Genomic DNA, 20,585 nt, shown 5'->3' on the forward strand with positions numbered 1-20,585 from the left:
ATAATATGATGGATTGGAGTACTAGCCGGAAGTCAGTGAAGTGTAGGAGGGGTTTTAGATTTCTGACGACTTGCAGTTTGTAAAAGCAATCCTTTGTGGTAGGTTTATAAACTTTTTAGGTTAAGATTGTTGTCTAGCCAGGCTCCAAGATCCCTGACGTCAGGTGAGAATGTGCTATTTGAGTTTATTGATTGAGAGGAGCTTGATGAGCTGGTGAGGGGGTCATGGGAGATAATGAGCATTTCAGTTTTATTGGCATTCAATACTAAGTTGAGGCTAGAGAGTAGGTCTTTAATTGGCTGAAGGCAGTCATTCCAGTAGGTGATAGTTTTTTGAAGGGATTCTGTAATCGGAAGAAGGATTTGCATGTCATCCGCATAGAGGTAATGGGTGAGCTTAAGGTTTGCGAGTAGGTGGCAGAGGGGGAGGAGGTAGATATTGAAGAGGGTGGGTGAAAGTGAAGATCCTTGAGGGACTCCTTGATCTGTAAGGAGTGGATGAGATTCATTGTTGTTTATCCTGACTTTATAGAATCTGTTGCTGAAGAAGAGTCTGTTATCTGGATACTTGTAGGCAGGTAACTTCCACACTGGCTATACCTGAATGTTATCGGACTGCGTATGGCCACTTAACCAGATAATACTGAGAAGAAATCCAATTAAGTGGCTGTGAACTGGAAACCAAAAAAAAAAAAAAAGAATTTGGGGCCTTTATGCCCAATTATATGGTCCTCGTGACAATAATTTCTGGAGCAGCACCCGATCCAGTTTCTCTCCCCAGGAACCCTCCAAATTAAAACAAATACAGCAGCAGCTAGAGCTCCGGGGCCAGGCCCCCTGTCTTCCTCCCCACGCCCTCCTGGGATCCCGAAAACCCCGGCTGGGAGCGAGGTATTGACTTAACTCTCTCTCCGCAATAAACCCTCAGCATGGCTGTTAGAAAAACTCTCCCTCACTAACGAGAGTGAGGTTGTGCAAGGGAGAGCATGAAAACCCCGGCTGGGAGCGAGGTATTGACTTAACTCTCTCCCAGCAATAAACCCTCAGCATGGCTGTTAGAAAAACTCTCCCTCACTAAAGAGAGTGAGGCTGTGCAAGGGAGAACATGAAAACCCTGGCTGGGAGCGAGGTATTGACTTAACTCTCTCTCCGCAATAAACCCTCAGCATGGCTGTTAGAAAAACTCTCCCTCACTAAAGAGAGTGAGGCTGTGCAAGGGAGAGCATGAAAACCCTGGCTGGGAGCGAGGTATTGACTTAACTCTCTCCCCGCAATAAACCCTCAGCATGGCTGTTAGAAAAACTCTCCCTCACTAACGAGAGTGAGGTTGTGCAAGGGAGACCATGAAAACCCTGGCTGGGAGTGAGGTATTGACTTAACTCTCTCCCCGCAATAAACCCTCAGCATGGCTGTTAGAAAAACTCTCCCTCACTAACGAGAGTGAGGTTGTGCAAGGGAGACCATGAAAACCCTGGCTGGGAGTGAGGTATTGACTTAACTCTCTCCCAGCAATAAACCCTCAGCATGGCTGTTAGAAAAACTCTCCCTCACTAACGAGAGTGAGGCTGTGCATGGGAGAGCATGAAAACCCCGGCTGGGAGTGAGGTATTGACTTAACTCTCTCCCAGCAATAAACCCTCAGCATGGCTGTTAGAAAAACTCTCCCTCACTAACGAGAGTGAGGCTGTGCAAGGGAGAGCATGAAAACCCCGGCTGGGAGTGAGGTATTGTCTTAACTCTCTCCCCGCAATAAACCCTCAGCATGGCTGTTAGAAAAACTCTCCCTCACTAACGAGAGTGAGGCTGTGCATGGGAGAGCATGAAAACCCTGGCTGGGAGCGAGGTATTGACTTAACTCTCTCCCCGCAATAAACCCTCAGCATGGCTGTTAGAAAAACTCTCCCTCACTAAAGAGAGTGAGGCTGTGCATGGGAGAGCATGAAAACCCTGGCTGGGAGTGAGGTATTGACTTAACTCTCTCCCAGCAATAAACCCTCAGCATGGCTGTTAGAAAAACTCTCCCTCACTAAAGAGAGTGAGGCTGTGGATGGGAGACCATGTTTTATCTTTGCAGATGTAAGGAAGCCGCCGTGGCCCTCGACTGAGATTGAAAGAGATTCATTAAGAAATACTTCCCTCTGTGTAACTGGAAAACCTGGATTTCATGGATGAAAAAAAACACGGAACGGTGGTGAAGATTTACTGATTTGTATTTATGTAATTGGATTTATTACCCGCTCTTTTTTTTGAATACACGATTCACCCAGTACACGAGAATGAGCAAAGCCAAGAGCAGCTTTACAGATACTTACCCGTGTAAGCCGGCTCTTCTGCAGCCCCGTGCACGCAGAGCCCGCTCCCCCTCACCAGCCTGTGCTCTTCCAAGGAGTGTGGGCAACAGAGAGGCCACTGTGGCTACAACCAGGTTTCTGTACATTACTCTGGGAGAGGGAGGGGACATCAGACGTGCTTGACTGCTAGGTTGTTTGATTTTTTCTTAACCAGCTGTATGTTCACTATAGCTAGTTAGGTTTAAAGTTATCCAGATCATTTTAGACCTACTCTCCACCATGACCAGACTTATCCAAGATTTCCATACATACAAATAAAACCTGATTAACACTAGCAATTGATACAGGTCTGCTCTGTATTCAGATCCATCTAAGCTACTTCAGCCTTTACACATCTTCTCTCTCTCTCTCTCCTGATACTTTCCTGTCCTGAGAGTACCTTTAAGAGATCCCTCACTCTGAACCATGCACCCCTGGGTGACTGTTGGCTTTTCCCCATGCTCTAGTTTAAACGTTGCACAGCAACTGGTTAAGGTGGAATAGGCTCTCTCTTCCCCAAAATGTTGCCCAGTTCCCAACAAATCCAAAATCTCTTCCTTGCACCATCATCTCATCCATACCTACAGGTTGCATGAGGTCCACAGCCTTTGCACCAGTCAGGCAAGTTACCAAGCGATCCTCATAACCATCAGCTATCTACATTTCTAAAGACTGAGTCACCAAAACTTCCAGTCCTATCCTTTCCCACATGGGAACTTGCCCTTGGAGTCGTCTTTGGTGCAAGAAGAAAACTATTCAAATGGATGGTAGATCCTAACTATGGGATTACTCTCTGCCAAACCCTGACCTTCGCTCGCATACTACCTTGAATACGATGTGTATCATCATTTGGAGGCCACTCTTCCCAGGGTACTTCCCAACAGTGTTTTCTGGGGATAGATCGAAGAAGTTAGCACCAGATTCATTGCAGATAGCATGGACTAGCATCCTTTTACCAGTGCCAGCAGGTCCTGCCAGCAGGATAGATTTCACTAAAGGAGCCTTCTCATGAACAAATGCAGAGCCTAGAGACAAAAAAAAACCAAACCATAAATAAAAACACATTCTCTAAAAGCAAGTGCCACATCTATTTACAATGGAAGAGTGAGACACTACAAGAGTTTCCTGTTCTTGCCTACTGACAGTGACAATACCCATTCTTACTCTTAATCCAAGAGCTCCATCTGTTCATGATGGAAGAGCTCCCTCCTCCTGCCCACTGACATTGATAGCACCCAACTTCCTCTGATCCAAGAGCTCCATCCAATCATCATGGAAGAGTGAGACACTACAGGAACTCTCTCCTTTTGCCCACTGACAGTACCTACCTGCTCCCATAAGAGCTTCATCTATTCACCATGGAAGAGTGAGACACAAAAGGAGCTCCCTTCTTCTGCCCGCTGACAATACCCATCCCTACCTCTAATCCAAAAGCTCCATCCATTCACCATGGAAGAGTGAGGCACTACAAGAGCTCCCTCCTCCTGTCTACTGACAGTGAGAGCACCCATTCCTACCCCTAATCCAAGAGCTCTATCCGTTCACCATGGAAGAGTGAGGCACTACAAGAGCTCCCTCCTCCTGTCTACTGACAGTGAGAGCACACATTCCTACCCCGATCCTAGAACTCCATCAATTCACCATGGAAAAGTGAAACACTACAAGAGCTCCCTCCTCCTGTCTACTGACAGTGAGAGCACCCATTCCTACCCCGATCCTAGAACTCCATCAATTCACCATGGAAGAATGGAACACTACAGCTGTTCCCTCCTCATGCCCACTGACAGTGAGAGCACCCATTCCTACCCCGATCCTAGAACTCCATCAATTCACCATGGAAGAGTGAAACACTACAGCTGTTCCCTCCTCATGCCCACTGACAGTGAGAGCACCCATTTAGCTAAACGTGTGCGTCTTGTGGCATATTGTGCATACTTTTAACTCCATCTAGTGTGGACGATTTTCAAAAAAATCCTCTAAACAACTACATCTATCCTTAAATTACCTAGCTAAATTCTTTGAACTGGTATGAAAACTCTCCAAGCCTGACACCCCCACCCCCCCCCCCTAAAACCCTTACCAATGCAGGAGATCACACAGCCAAAGACTTTGCTCGGTTTTTCATGGAAAAACATCTAAGCCATTCGTTCCTCCTTTGATGCTTCCATTCCAATCCCTGCTACACATATCTCTGAAACAAACCATCCCATGAATATAAGCACGACACCTCCTAACCCTGCAGATTCATTCCTACTCCTTTCAGATCATGGCACAGGTACATAAAGGAAGCCTTCACCTTCTTTGTGATATTAAATTCCATGGTGATGTATTTTGTCAATCTGAACCCCCTTGGCTTCAAACTGACTCTCTGAGTTATAACAGGGTACCTGTCAGGGAAGGTGATGAACGTAGGGGGTAACTCTGATGGCTGAGTCAGAGAAGTTCTAATATAGAAATTTAATATCACAAAGATGGTTAAAAACCTCCTTTATGTACCCTGCGCCAGAGGCACCATCTACACAACTACCTAAACACAACCTCATCATTGTAATCCATGCAGTAATCACCAGCTGAATCGACTACTGCAACTCCCTATTTAACTGAATTATGCTATACAGTATGAAACATCTCCAGCTCCTTCAAAGTAATGCCACTAAGATTTTGGTTGGTGCCAGAGCATCTGACCACATAAAACCAATACTCTGTCAACTGCACTGGCTCCCAGTCAAAAGATGCTTCTTTCATCTCCTCCTCTGACCACTACCAGATTGTCCTGCCTTCAGTTGCTGTGCAACAAAAATCTGGAACAAGGTGTCACGGCCTCTATGACTTGAAACTTGCTACCTTACTTTCAAGGACAAAAGTGGAGGCATGGCTTTTCAGCTAGATCTTCCCTGCAGAGTCCCGAATCCCTGATCTACCTGACCTGGATCTGACCAAAGATGAAGTTATGTACCCTGCTGTGAAGCTGAAGACCTCTGTAAATGTATTTCAATTGCAATTGCTGACTTAAATTGATTGCAATTTGCCTATAGCCCAATTTTGGTAAAATGGAGAATATTAAAAAACTATAAATAAATAAAATAAATTGCTGTTTACATGTTTTTTGGAACTTGCCCTCATTTCTTATCTAGATATTTATATTACTGTGAAACTATGTAATATGTATTATTCAGATCATATTCACTACTATGTAATATATATTGTTATTTAAATTCCTATTATCACTGTTTAAAAATTAACCATAAAAAGTACAACATAATGCACCAGCTGCACCAGAGACAGGCGCCAAAGTGAAGCCACTCCTCCAGGCAATGTTGCATTTTTTTTTTGTATTTGTTAAAATTGAATATACGTCTCTATTATTATGATTAGAATTATATTTATTAATTGCAGTCAGTAAAAATCTCAATGTGATTTACAGTATGAATAAGAATTACTGCAATATTAAAAATACAATATATCATAATAATAAATAGTCAAGATTACAGTGGCAAAATAAAACACATTTATCCCATAATTTTTCCATAAAAAATACAGCAATTAAACAGTTAAAACATTTTACCTAAAGGCCTGCTGAAACAGTCAAGCCTTCACTGGTTTTATAAAATAGATTATATTTTCCACAGTTCTAATTTCTAGTGGGAGAGAGTTAATACCGAAAAAGCCCTCATTTTATGCTTCTCTAGTCTGATCTCTCGGGTACCTGGAACCACAAGAAGTTCTAACTGCAATGACTGCAGGGGTCTTGTTCACAAATAATAAGTTCTCTTCCTAGATAAACAGCTTGGCTCTTGATTATATAAAATCTTAAACACTAAAACTAACAATTTAAATGAAATCCAGGGAACCAACATAATTCCTGAAGAGCCGGGGTAATGTGATCATTAGGTTGAAGTCTCTCTTTTACTGTGACTTGTACTTTGAAGAAGCTGCAAATGGTAGAGCAGCTTCTTAGGGAGGCCTACGTAGACTAGATTGCAATAGCCTAACCTTGAAATCACTAAGGGGGTCATTTATCAAAATGCGCTAAAGTGATTTCGCATGCGTTAAGGGCTTATCGCATGCAAAAAGCCCAATTAATGCATAGGCCCTTAACGCATGCGATAGCACCATATCGTATGGTGCGATGCAAATCTGAAAAAGAGGGGGAGTGGGCTGGGTTTGCCAGTCTGCGAAGTGCTATTGCACAGACTTAATGCTGATTTTAACTATACCTTTTTCAGTAGTGTTAAGCTGTGTGATAGTTTGTGTTACAGGATTAGTGCATTTTGTGATGTCTCCTGAATGGCCTGTTTTAGTAGGTTTGAAGCTCCTGGAGCACCAGCCTAGCCATTGGGGAGAGAGTGAGAGAGCCTAGCCATAATGTCTTCTCCCTAGATAGGTATTTGTATCCCTATGGGAGGCCCACCTAGTAACTCAAGGTGAGGTTTAAGTATTAGTGTAGGGGGTTAGGGGCCACTTTGACATTCAACGTGAGACGTACGAACAGGACCGTGGTCTCTTGTGAAGATTTGATGACCTTCGGAGTGAGGAAACTCACTCCAAGATGATATTTGTGCAATGTTCTCTCAATCTAGCTTGATGGACACTCTACCTGGGTAACATCAGGCTAGTCTCACTCACTCTCTCTCTCTCTCTCTCTGTGGTTGTATGCAGGAAATACAACAGGTCTGGCATTTATCGCAAAGTCTGAAAACATTATCGCAATTTGCACTAACTTAGCTCTTCGCATAGGTAATTAGCACAAATTGCAATAAACTGTCCATTAGCATAAACCACACCCCTTTTGCTATCGCATGCGATACTTATCGCATTTTGATAAATCCAGGCCTAAAGCTTGTACAATTGTTCTTAAATCTTGATATGACAAAAGATGCCAAATTTGTCAGCTCATTCTCAAATAAAAACAGGAAGACTTAGCTACAGCTGAAATACGACATTTCCTAGTTAATTCCAAATGTAACTAAACCGTAAGGTAGCAAACCACCTTCACAGAACTCAAATCTTGTTCAAGCAAAGAAACAGTAAAACCAGGCTTCAGGCTTGGAGGGCCTACCATAAGAATTCTGATTTTTTGGGATTAAGTGTAAGAACGATATTCTGCTAGCAAGCAGTAATGTTAGTAAGGCTTTTAATTATAAAGGCTGTTCTCTTACCCCTACGTCTTTAACTGTAAACATTAATCGATCATCATCTGCAAGAAGGGGGTAATTTACAGTCAAATCTTTTAAAAGCTGACATAGTGGAGTCATAAAAATATTAAACAAGTAAGGGCAAGGACTGAGCCCTGTGGAACCCCACAAGAGGAAACCCAAGGCCATGAAATAAAAATCACCTAACTGTACTGACCGAGTCCTTTTGTCTTTACTCTTTATTAATATTTGTGAACTGCTTAATGAAAATCTAAGCAATGTGCAAAAGAACAAGCATAAACGTAGAGACCCACATAACAATGACACATAAATCTCTGTATCAAATGTTATTCTGCTCTTAAACACTGAATTGACAAGCAAGATTAGTAATAGGTCTGCTTAAGCAAAAAAGTGTCTGACAGGCGAAGTGCCTGAGGCAAAGAGTTCCAGAAAACAGGGGCTGTAGCCGGAAAGGAACAGTCCCTTGTCGTATTGCGCCGAGCACGTCGCAGTGACGGGATATCCGGGAAGACCTCAGCTGACGAGCAGGGAAGTACACGGGCGGCAGTGCATTGCACCAAGGAGAGGCAAAAGAAGAAATCAATCCGAAAACTGCAACGCCAATCTTATTCTGTGCCCCATTGGATAACTGGTAACCGGTCAAGGTCAAATAAAACCGGTGCGATATCGACATAAAATAAAAGAAAAAACATTGCAATCCTGAAACTCCTGCACCGTCCTTGCATGAGAATTTAAGAGGAGGCTACGGGTCCGCCGGGTCACACGCGGCCATGAGCTGTGAAAGTGCTACTAATGGCTCCGTACCTAACGTATAACGCAGACCACCAAGAAGCGATGTGAGCAATGTCCCCTAAAACCTGACAGAAAATCCGCTAAAACCTTACAAGTGCACTAAAATTCTGATAACTGAGCTGCCTCTATCTTTTCAAAAATTGTACTGATAAAAGAAAGGTGAGTCACCAGTCTGTAATTATTCCAAATTCTTTGTTTTCCAAGAACGATTTAGGAATTGTTTCCTTCATCACACCAGGCAGGAAATATCCTTCCTTCGCGATGCTGTGCAATGCCCTGACGTCCGGGGGGGATGTCTCCTCGGCCGCAGAGCGCGGGACTGGCGTGGAGGCATTGGGTCTTCGGGTCCTGCGGCGTGGGGGGCGCGTGCTCACTTGCCAGGCCCATGCCTGGACAGAGGCCACACCTTGAGACACCGCGTGCCGGGCCGGACTGAGCCTAAGAAGCAGGGCCTAGCGCGGAGCTGCTCAAACCCGCCGAGCCCCAGCCGCCTCCGCTCCTGGTTAACTCCCCAGAGAAGAGGAGGGAAAAGCTGGGTAAGGATGCCGAGGAACAAGTACTGAATGAGGAATGACCTGGCAAGGAAATAAAGATCTCTGGCTACAGGGGGAGAGGGCACACAAGCCTTCACCGCCGAACACTCCTTCATCCTTCTTCTGCTTTATTATTTTTGCCATTTTTCAGGCTTCCAGACCGATACAGTAAGGTGCGGAAGAAAGAGGTGCGTTAGTGCCGGGCGCACCCGCGTTTGCCGCACGCACAGTCCGGCTCACCTACCGCTCGATGCTGTATTTAAATAGTTTGCAAATGCAAGCCGCGTCCAAGAAGCGTCCGTGAAGCGTTAGGCCCGCGCAATCCATTTTACTGTATAGAGCCCTGTACAGCGCCTTATACAGTATTTGAAATGACAGGCACCAGGAAGTGCATCCCAACTTTAAGCAAAAGAAAACCTAAAAACCTAAAATCCAACTCACCGGGAAAGTCGCTCTTCAGATCGCGACTAATCCCATCCCCCAGCCCCCGCGCTCACCTGCCCTGGCCGCGTCCATGGCTGCCGGTCTCCGGGGCAGCCCCAGTCCTCTCTCCCCTCCTCCCGAAGCAAGGCGCAGGGCGGTGCCTTGAGCGCCCGTCAATTTGGGACGGACGCTCAAGGCACCGAAAGCGTATGGACGAACGCCGTGACGTCACGCACGCCCGTTCATGCGCCTTTGCTGGCTTGAGCACCCAAATTGCACTACGGGCGTGCGTTCATCCATCTTTGCCGGCGGGGGCCGCTTTCGCCGCCGGCTGCCCCCGGGAGGCAGGGGAGCTGCGGTGTGCGCCTCCGGAGGAGGGCAGAGAGGACTGTAAGGAAAAGTAAGTTAACTTTTGTTACACTTTATTCCCAATACTTTAACAGCATGTCGCGTCGCTTTTTGCCCTGCGCCTTGCTTCGGGAGGAGGGGAGAGAGGACTGGGGCTGCCCCGGAGACCGGCACCCATGGACGCGGTCAGGGCAGGCGAGCGGGGGCTGGGGGAAAGTTTGCCGCCTCTAATGCAGGGGTAAGGGTAGGCGGTAAATTAGCAGGTAAAAGACACGGTAAGATAGCAGGTTAAAAAGGCGACAGTCGGGGCGCACGTTACTGTATGGGATGGAATAGCTAATCGGATCGTTTACATCTCATATACATGCCGCGGGCGGAAAGGGATACACGTCGCGTAAAAGAAGCGGTAAGGATCGGTAAAAACAGATAGTGAATCGCGGGTTAGACTTACGCGGCCAAATTGTGAGTACACAGCGGGTTAGAAACGGGGTAACTGCGGCCGCGCTTTACTGTATTGGCCTGTTAAAGCGCTCAACTTAGGGAGCACCTAAATGGTTGTCACCTCAGCAGCTAAAGTGGTGCATCTGAATCTTCTGTCTTCTCCTTTATTTCTTTATTTGTTTTTTCTACAAGCAATCCCCATTAGGAAGGTGCACATCCACCCTCTGCTGGAGACGGAGAACACCGTCAGGCTGATGTCGGGGCAGGGCTATATCTCCGAGACGTCAGTGAGTCGGTTTTACTCCGTCTCCATCTGCTGGTAGGCATGCATAACCCACTGGTGGGGATTGGCCCGAGTGCAGAGGAATCCAGGCTGGTCTCCTCCACACAGATCTCTCCACGCTCACCAAACCTCTCTCCCCGCCCTGAAGATGCTGCAATGTCTTTTTTGCATCCAGCACAGTCTCTCCTCATTTCATAGATATATCTCTGCATCCAGTATGTGTTTACCCCAGCCACTGGTCATCTATCCATATAAGCATGTGTCTTCCCCTCAATCCAGCAACTTTCCTCACCAAGAATGTGTCTCTCCACATTCTCTGGGGCATCTCTCTGTATCTCAAGAAGCGTCTCTTCACACTCAGTCGGTGGTGACTCTCTCAGTAGCACACGTGTTTCCCTCCCACCTCCAGGCACCTCTCTGTACTTAGTACATGTCTCTCTGCACCCCAACCAGGGCACTTCTCTGCACTCAGCATGAGCCTCTGCATACTCCAAGGGCATCTCTATGCAGTCACTTGTTCCTCTGAATCTCACAGAGGGCATCTCTCTGCACTCATCACTTCTCTTTGCATCCATGTGTTACTCTCCAGATCACAAGCAACTTTCTGCACTCACCATGTATCTCTCCTCACCCTAGGGTCCCTTTGCAGCAGAAGTGTCCTTCTCCCCACAAGCTGCCCTCTGCACTCAGTATGCATCTTTCCTCACCCAATGGTGCCTTTGCACCAGGAATCTGTCTCCCCACACAGCATGGATCTCTCCTCACCCAAGGTTGCCTTTGCAGCGGAAGTGTCCTTCTCCCCACAACCTACCTCTGCATTTCTCCTCACCCAAGGGTCCCTTTGCACTAGAAGCATCTCTCCCTAGCAAGTATCGCTCCCCACCCTGACTGTATCTTTTAGGACCCCCGCATACCTTTCTCCTCACTCAGCGTGTGGCCCACTCTTCCCATCCACCCCATTAAGAGCTGTTGGGTACGTCCTCCCAGTGACCCGGATTGAGCATTACTGGAGACAGAGTGCTGAGCTCGGTGAATCATTGCTCTCGTCCAGCACGGCACTTCTTAGGCACTTATAAGGGAGAGTGGGAAGGATATGGGTGGAAGTGAGAGGGGAAGATGGGGCGATGTTCTCTGACGTACCCAGTGGCAGGATGGCATTCAAGGCGAGGTTCTGCAGGATATCCAAAACTGAGGGCATGGGTTCCACATCTGCCTGACGTAGGGTGCTGCCCAAGTAGCTGTAATCACCTGAAAGAAGAAACAGCAATACAGCTTTACCATGCCTCCTCTACGGGCAGGCGCCGTGCCTCTCACCCATCTCCTCCATGCCCTTCACCACCCCATGCCTCTCCCATCCATCTCTCACCCCCCCCCCCATTCCGATGCATCTCCCATTCCTTTCTCTTTCTCCATGCCTAAGCTATCCATCTCTCCTCCCACCATCACTGTCCCTAAATCTCTCCCATCTTCATCCACATGCCTCTCACATCAAACTCTTCCCCATCCTTCAATACCTCTCTCATCCCCCTGCCTGCATAATACCAATCCCATCCAACTTTACCACCTACCCAATCCCTATATCATACAGCTCTCTCCCATCTTCCCATGTACCAGTGCCAGTCACTAAACTCCCATACAGTATCACTCCCATTCACCTCTCCTCCTTCCACCTACCCAGCATCACTCCCATTCACCTCTCCTTCAACCCTCCCAATCCCTGTATCAAACAGCTCTCCCCATCTTCCCAAGTACCAGGGCCAGTCACTAATCCCCCATACAGTATCAGTCCCATTCACCTCTCCCCCCTCCACCTACCCAGCATCACTCCCATTCACCTCTCCTTCAACCTTCCCAATACCTGTATCATACAGCTCTCCCCCGTCTTCCCACGTACCAGTGCCAGTCACTAATCCCCCATACAGTATCAGTCCCATTCACCTCTCCCCCCTCCACCTACCCAGCATTAGGGATGTGCATTCGTTTCATACGTTTCCTATACAAGCATGTAATATGAAACGTATGAAACATGAAACGAATGCACATCTAATTGGCATATAATGGAAACGTATGAAACGAATGAAACGAATGAAACGAATGCACATCCCTACCCAGCATCACTCCCATTCACCTCTCCTTCATCCTTCCCAATACCTGTATCATACAGCTCTCCCCCACCTTCCAGGGCAAGAATATTACGTGCCCTAGGTGAACCTTATAGTCTGGAGCCCTCACCCCTACCTCCCTATAAACAATTAAAAATCAAGTATTTATAATAATAGATTTTACATGAAAAACGACATTCTGGGGTAAAAACATGTGCATTATATTTACATGCACTATCATGGTGCAAACCAGAAAAATCTGCAAAACTGATACCTAGAACCCATATGGTATTTCAATGTGTGTTGTGTGTGGGCTTGGTCCTCAGAGAGCCATGAGTAAACTGAATTACAAACACAATATAGTAAACCTTCTATACCAAAACAGCACTCAAACAACTGAAAAAGGGAAAATGCAGATATTACACCAGGTCTTAAAATACCAATGCACCTCCTATTAGGAAAAAAGAACAAGCCAGAAAAGCTACAGATCCCTAGCAGAATACTACCCTTCGGTCACACATCTATTTATTTATTTAAAAGGGTTTATATACTGCTTTTACAACTAGATTGGTTGGTCAAAATGGTTTACATTTAAAATATATATAGTTTAAAACTAAAACATAAAAACACAACAAAAGTCTTAATAAAAAGAGATAATAAACTATATAAATTGAAAAAAAGCATAAAACAGGCAAACCCTCAACAAATACAGACAGAATATAAAGAAACCATAAAGTACAAATAGAAATCTGCAGCCAAAAACTGAACTGGAAGCTGCAACAAGCCAGACTCTGCAGGCAGTGCAACAATAGAAAAACAGAAACATCATTATTCCTAAAACATCAGATAATAAAATGAAAAAATATTCAATATCAATCATAATATTAAAGCCATACTAAGAAAAATAAATATTAAAATAAATATTAAAAAATGGATGATGAATACAATAACATCCAATAATCAAAAGTTCATTTATAAATCTGTAAAGATTTCCCAAACTCCAGTAAAATATTTCAAAACAGCAGACAAATCAAATGCAAACCTGCTGAGGAAGGCTTTGAACTGGACTCATCGGGGATGGGTGAACAAAACACTAACAGGGTCATTCATGAAAGGGCAATGGGCCCTGGATGACGTCCTAATGCACCTGATAACCATCGCATCACAATCTGAACATCTGAATTAGGGAAAGGGGAGGGGTCTGGGTGAGGTTTAGGGAAATTAGGGGCCTGTGGCGCTCTGGGAGATAATGTACCGCAGATTATCGCCTGCAGTAAGTCTGGAAATAGCTACAGCTAATTCGTTGGTGCTATGGGGGCGACAGTGTGCAGTGTGGCTGCAACCACGGCAAACGGATGCGGCCGCCTGCTCACTATCGCCCCCGCCAATTTTTTTTTTGTTGCGGCTCATCTTTCAGCTATATTTATGAATCTAGGGCTAAGATAAGTAAAATATTAAATATTCACATAGGCAGTATTTGGAAAGCTGTGTACACCGATGCTGATCGTATGGAGAATAAAGCCCCAGATCTAGCGGCAGTCATGGAAGAAGCTGATTTAGATATAGAAACCGTCATGGAGACCTGGTACATGGGAAAACCATGACTGGGATATAGTAATACTGGCCTACAATCTATTCAGGAAGAGGCTGATTCAGACGCTGCTAGAGAGACCTGGTACATGGGAAAACCATGACTGGGATATAGTAATACTGGCCTACAATCTATTCAGGAAGAGGCTGATTCAGACGCTGCTAGAGAGACCCGGTACATGGGAAAACCATGACTGGGATATAGTAATACTGGCCTACAATCTATTCAGGAAGAGGCTGATTCAGACGCTGCTAGAGAGACCTGGTACATGGGAAAACCATGACTGGGATATAGTAATACTGGCCTACAATCTATTCAGGAAGAGGCTGATTCAGACGCTGCTAGAGAGACCTGGTACATGGGAAAACCATGACTGGGATATAGTAATACTGGCCTACAATCTATTCAGGAAGAGGCTGATTCAGACGCTGCTAGAGAGACCTGGTACAAGGGAAAACCATGACTGGGATATAGTAATACTGGCCTACAATCTATTCAGGAAGAGGCTGATTCAGACGCTGCTAGAGAGACCTGGTACATGGGAAAACCATGACTGGGATATAGTAATACTGGCCTACAATCTATTCAGGAAGAGGCTGATTCAGACGCTGCTAGAGAGACCTGGTACATGGGAAAACCATGACTGGGATATAGTAATACTGGTCTACAATCTATTCAGGAAGAGGCTGATTCAGACGCTGCTAGAGAGACCTGGTACATGGGAAAACCATGACTGGGATATAGTAATACTGGCCTACAATCTATTCAGGAAGAGGCTGATTCAGACGCTGCTAGAGAGACCTGGTACAAGGGAAAACCATGACTGGGATATAGTAATACTGGCCTACAATCTATTCAGGAAGAGGCTGATTCAGACGCTGCTAGAGAGACCTGGTACATGGGAAAACCATGACTGGGATATAGTAATACTGGCCTACAATCTATTCAGGAAGAGTCTGATTCAGACGCTGCTAGAGAGACCTGGTACATGGGAAAACCATGACTGGGATATAGTAATACTGGCCTACAATCTATTCAGGAAGAGGCTGATTCAGACGCTGCTAGAGAGACCTGGTACATGGGAAAACCATGACTGGGATATAGTAATACTGGCCTACAATCTATTCAGGAAGAGGCTGATTCAGACGCTGCTAGAGAGACCTGGTACATGGGAAAAACCATGACTGGGATATAGTAATACTGGCCTACAATCTATTCAGGAAGAGGCTGATTCAGACGCTGCTAGAGAGACCTGGTACATGGGAAAACCATGACTGGGATATAGTAATACTGGCCTACAATCTATTCAGGAAGAGGCTGATTCAGACGCTGCTAGAGAGACCTGGTACATGGGAAAACCATGACTGGGATATAGTAATACTGGCCTACAATCTATTCAGGAAGAGGCTGATTCAGACGCTGCTAGAGAGACCTGGTACATGGGAAAACCATGACTGGGATATAGTAATACTGGCCTACAATCTATTCAGGAAGAGGCTGATTCAGACGCTGCTAGAGAGACCTGGTACATGGGAAAACCATGACTGGGATATAGTAATACTGGCCTACAATCTATTCAGGAAGAGGCTGATTCAGACGCTGCTAGAGAGACCTGGTACATGGGAAAACCATGACTGGGATATAGTAATACTGGCCTACAATCTATTCAGGAAGAGGCTGATTCAGACGCTGCTAGAGAGACCTGGTACAAGGGAAAACCATGACTGGGATATAGTAATACTGGCCTACAATCTATTCAGGAAGAGGCTGATTCAGACGCTGCTAGAGAGACCTGGTACATGGGAAAACCATGACTGGGATATAGTAATACTGGCCTACAATCTATTCAGGAAGAGGCTGATTCAGACGCTGCTAGAGAGACCTGGTACATGGGAAAACCATGACTGGGATATAGTAATACTGGTCTACAATCTATTCAGGAAGAGGCTGATTCAGACGCTGCTAGAGAGACCTGGTACATGGAAAACCATGACTGGGATATAGTAATACTGGCCTACAATCTATTCAGGAAGAGTCTGATTCAGACGCTGCTAGAGAGACCTGGTACATGGGAAAACCATGACTGGGATATAGTAATACTGGCCTACAATCTATTCAGGAAGAGGCTGATTCAGACGCTGCTAGAGAGACCTGGTACATGGGAAAACCATGACTGGGATATAGTAATACTGGTCTACAATCTATTCAGGAAGAGGCTGATTCAGACGCTGCTAGAGAGACCTGGTACATGGAAAACCATGACTGGGATATAGTAATACTGGCCTACAATATATTCAGGAAGAGGCTGATTCAGACGCTGCTAGAGAGACCTGGTACATGGGAAAACCATGACTGGGATATAGTAATACTGGCCTACAATCTATTCAGGAAGAGGCTGATTCAGACGCTGCTAGAGAGACCTGGTACATGGAAAACCATGACTGGGATATAGTAATACTGGCCTACAATCTATTCAGGAAGAGGCTGATTCAGACGCTGCTAGAGAGACCTGGTACATGGAAAACCATGACTGGGATATAGTAATACTGGTCTACAATCTATTCAGGAAGAGGCTGATTCAGACGCTGCTAGAGAGACCTGGTACATGGGAAAACCATGACTGGGATATAGTAATACTGGCCTACAATCTATTCAGGAAGAGTCTGATTCAGACGCTGCTAGAGAGACCTGGTACATGGAAAACCATGACTGGGATATAGTAATACTGGTCTACAATCTATTCAGGAAGAGGCTGATTCAGACGCTGCTAGAGAGACCTGGTACATGGGAAAACCATGACTGGGATATAGTAATACTGGCCTACAATCTATTCAGGAAGAGGCTGATTCAGACGCTGCTAGAGAGACCTGGTACATGGAAAACCATGACTGGGATATAGTAATACTGGCCTACAATCTATTCAGGAAGAGGCTGATTCAGACGCTGCTAGAGAGACCTGGTACATGGGAAAACCATGACTGGGATATAGTAATACTGGCCTACAATCTATTCAGGAAGAGTCTGATTCAGACGCTGCTAGAGAGACCTGGTACATGGGAAAACCATGACTGGGATATAGTAATACTGGTCTACAATCTATTCAGGAAGAGGCTGATTCAGACGCTGCTAGAGAGACCTGGTACATGGGAAAACCATGACTGGGATATAGTAATACTGGCCTACAATCTATTCAGGAAGAGTCTGATTCAGACGCTGCTAGAGAGACCTGGTACATGGAAAACCATGACTGGGATATAGTAATACTGGCCTACAATCTATTCAGGAAGAGGCTGATTCAGACGCTGCTAGAGAGACCTGGTACATGGGAAAACCATGACTGGGATATAGTAATACTGGCCTACAATCTATTCAGGAAGAGGCTGATTCAGATGCTGCTAGAGAGACCTGGTACATGGGAAAACCATGACTGGGATATAGTAATACTGGTCTACAATCTATTCAGGAAGAGGCTGATTCAGACGCTGCTAGAGAGACCTGGTACATGGGAAAACCATGACTGGGATATAGTAATACTGGCCTACAATCTATTCAGGAAGAGTCTGATTCAGACGCTGCTAGAGAGACCTGGTACATGGAAAACCATGACTGGGATATAGTAATACTGGCCTACAATCTATTCAGGAAGAGGCTGATTCAGACGCTGCTAGAGAGACCTGGTACATGGGAAAACCATGACTGGGATATAGTAATACTGGCCTACAATCTATTCAGGAAGAGGCTGATTCAGACGCTGCTAGAGAGACCTGGTACATGGGAAAACCATGACTGGGATATAGTAATACTGGCCTACAATCTATTCAGGAAGAGGCTGATTCAGACGCTGCTAGAGAGACCTGGTACAAGGGAAAACCATGACTGGGATATAGTAATACTGGCCTACAATCTATTCAGGAAGAGGCTGATTCAGACGCTGCTAGAGAGACCTGGTACATGGGAAAACCATGACTGGGATATAGTAATACTGGCCTACAATCTATTCAGGAAGAGTCTGATTCAGACGCTGCTAGACAGACCTGGTACATGGGAAAACCATGACTGGGATATAGTAATACTGGCCTACAATCTATTCAGGAAGAGGCTGATTCAGACGCTGCTAGAGAGACCTGGTACATGGGAAAACCATGACTGGGATATAGTAATACTGGCCTACAATCTATTCAGGAAGAGGCTGATTCAGACGCTGCTAGAGAGACCTGGTACATGGGAAAACCATGACTGGGATATAGTAATACTGGCCTACAATCTATTCAGGAAGAGGCTGATTCAGACGCTGCTAGAGAGACCTGGTACATGGGAAATCCATGACTGGGATATACTGGCCTACAATCTATTCAGGAAGAGGCTGATTCAGACGCTGCTAGAGAGACCTGGTACATGGGAAACCATGACTGGGATATAGTAATACTGGCCTACAATCTATTCAGGAAGAGTCTGATTCAGACGCTGCTAGAGAGACCTGGTACAAGGGAAAACCATGACTGGGATATACTGGCCTACAATCTATTCAGGAAGAGGCTGATTCAGACGCTGCTAGAGAGACCTGGTACATGGGAAAACCATGACTGGGATATAGTAATACTGGCCTACAATATATTCAGGAAGAGGCTGATTCAGACGCTGCTAGAGAGACCTGGTACAAGGGAAAACCATGACTGGGATATACTGGCCTACAATATATTCAGGAAGAGGCTGATTCAGACGCTGCTAGAGAGACCTGGTACATGGGAAAACCATGACTGGGATATAGTAATACTGGCCTACAATCTATTCAGGAAGAGGCTGATTCAGACGCTGCTAGAGAGACCTGGTACAAGGGAAAACCATGACTGGGATATAGTAATACTGGCCTACAATCTATTCAGGAAGAGGCTGATTCAGACGCTGCTAGAGAGACCTGGTACAAGGGAAAACCATGACTGGGATATAGTAATACTGGTCTACAATCTATTCAGGAAGAGGCTGATTCAGACGCTGCTAGAGAGACCCGGTACATGGGAAAACCATGACTGGGATATACTGGCCTACAATCTATTCAGGAAGAGTCTGATTCAGACGCTGCTAGAGAGACCCGGTACATGGAAAACCATGACTGGGATATACTGGCCTACAATCTATTCAGGAAGAGGCTGATTCAGACGCTGCTAGAGAGACCTGGTACATGGAAAACCATGACTGGGATATAGTAATACTGGCCTACAATCTATTCAGGAAGAGGCTGATTCAGACCCTGCTAGAGAGACCTGGTACATGGGAAAACCATGACTGGGATATACTGGCCTACAATCTATTCAGGAAGAGTCTGATTCAGACGCTGCTAGAGAGACCCGGTACATGGAAAACCATGACTGGGATATACTGGCCTACAATCTATTCAGGAAGAGGCTGATTCAGACGCTGCTAGAGAGACCTGGTACATGGAAAACCATGACTGGGATATAGTAATACTGGCCTACAATCTATTCAGGAAGAGGCTGATTCAGACCCTGCTAGAGAGACCTGGTACATGGAAAACCATGACTGGGATATAGTAATACTGGCCTACAATCTATTCAGGAAGAGTCTGATTCAGACGCTGCTAGAGAGACCTGGTACATGGAAAACCATGACTGGGATATAGTAATACTGGCCTACAATCTATTCAGGAAGAGTCTGATTCAGACGCTGCTAGAGAGACCTGGTACATGGAAAACCATGACTGGGATATAGTAATACTGGCCTACAATCTATTCAGGAAGAGGCTGATTCAGACGTTGCTAGAGAGACCTGGTACATGGGAAAAGCATGACTGGGATATAGTAATACTGGCCTACAATCTATTCAGGAAGAGGCTGATTCAGACGCTGCTAGAGAGACCTGGTACATGGGAAAACCATGACTGGGATATACTGGCCTACAATCTATTCAGGAAGGACTGGGTAAGAAGGAATGGAGGAGGCGTGGCATTATTGTTGCGTGTGCCGGCTCCGGCAGGCCTGCGGCAGGGCCCACTTACCCCCCGACTGCTAGCTCCAGCTCCTGGCTCCTCTTCCCTCGCGGCTCTGGGCAGCCTCCAGCGTCCCCGGCTTCTCCACAGACTCCTCAGCTCCGCGGGGAGACGCTGCCGTCCTGTGCAAATGCCGCCTCCTAGGCGAATACACGCGCATCTGTCTCTGCTTTAAAGGGGCCGTGGTGGGGATCCACCCCTCGGCCCCGGATGATGACATCACTGGGTCCCAGTACTTAAGGCGGGGCCAACCCAGTGCTTGTTGCTTGTTCCTGTTCTCGTCTGTGTTCCTGGTTCCTGCTTCTACCCAGTCCTAGTCCTCGCTACTGACTGACTTTTGGCTTGACCCCTGCTTTGTCTGACCACGCTACTGATTGACTGATTGACTCCTTACTTGACCCCTGCTTCATCTGATCACGTTACTGAAGGACTCCTGGCTTGACCTGTGCTCGTTTCACTGCCTCTCTTTGTTTGCTGCCTGCACTTCAACACCCCTATTGGTTCTAAGAACATAAGAAATTGCCATACTGGGTCAGACCAAGGGTCCATCAAGCCCAGCATCCTGATTCCAACAGTGGCCAAT

The 20,585-nt window shown here is 45.9% G+C and overlaps 1 protein-coding gene across 1 annotated transcript in view; it reads right to left on the reverse strand.

Annotated features, from left to right (window-relative positions):
• Positions 1-20,585, reverse strand: part of LOC115083430 (dynein regulatory complex protein 11-like) — a 378,622-nt gene that overhangs the window by 65,456 nt on the left and 292,581 nt on the right. Inside the window, exon 15 of the mRNA XM_029587237.1 lies at positions 3,155-3,354. Coding sequence (XP_029443097.1) covers positions 3,155-3,354 — 200 coding nt within the window. The remainder of the gene's footprint in view (positions 1-3,154; positions 3,355-20,585) is intronic.

Source organism: Rhinatrema bivittatum, chromosome 2, assembly GCF_901001135.1.
Source record: "Rhinatrema bivittatum chromosome 2, aRhiBiv1.1, whole genome shotgun sequence".
Classification (NCBI taxonomy): Eukaryota; Metazoa; Chordata; class Amphibia; order Gymnophiona; family Rhinatrematidae; genus Rhinatrema; species Rhinatrema bivittatum.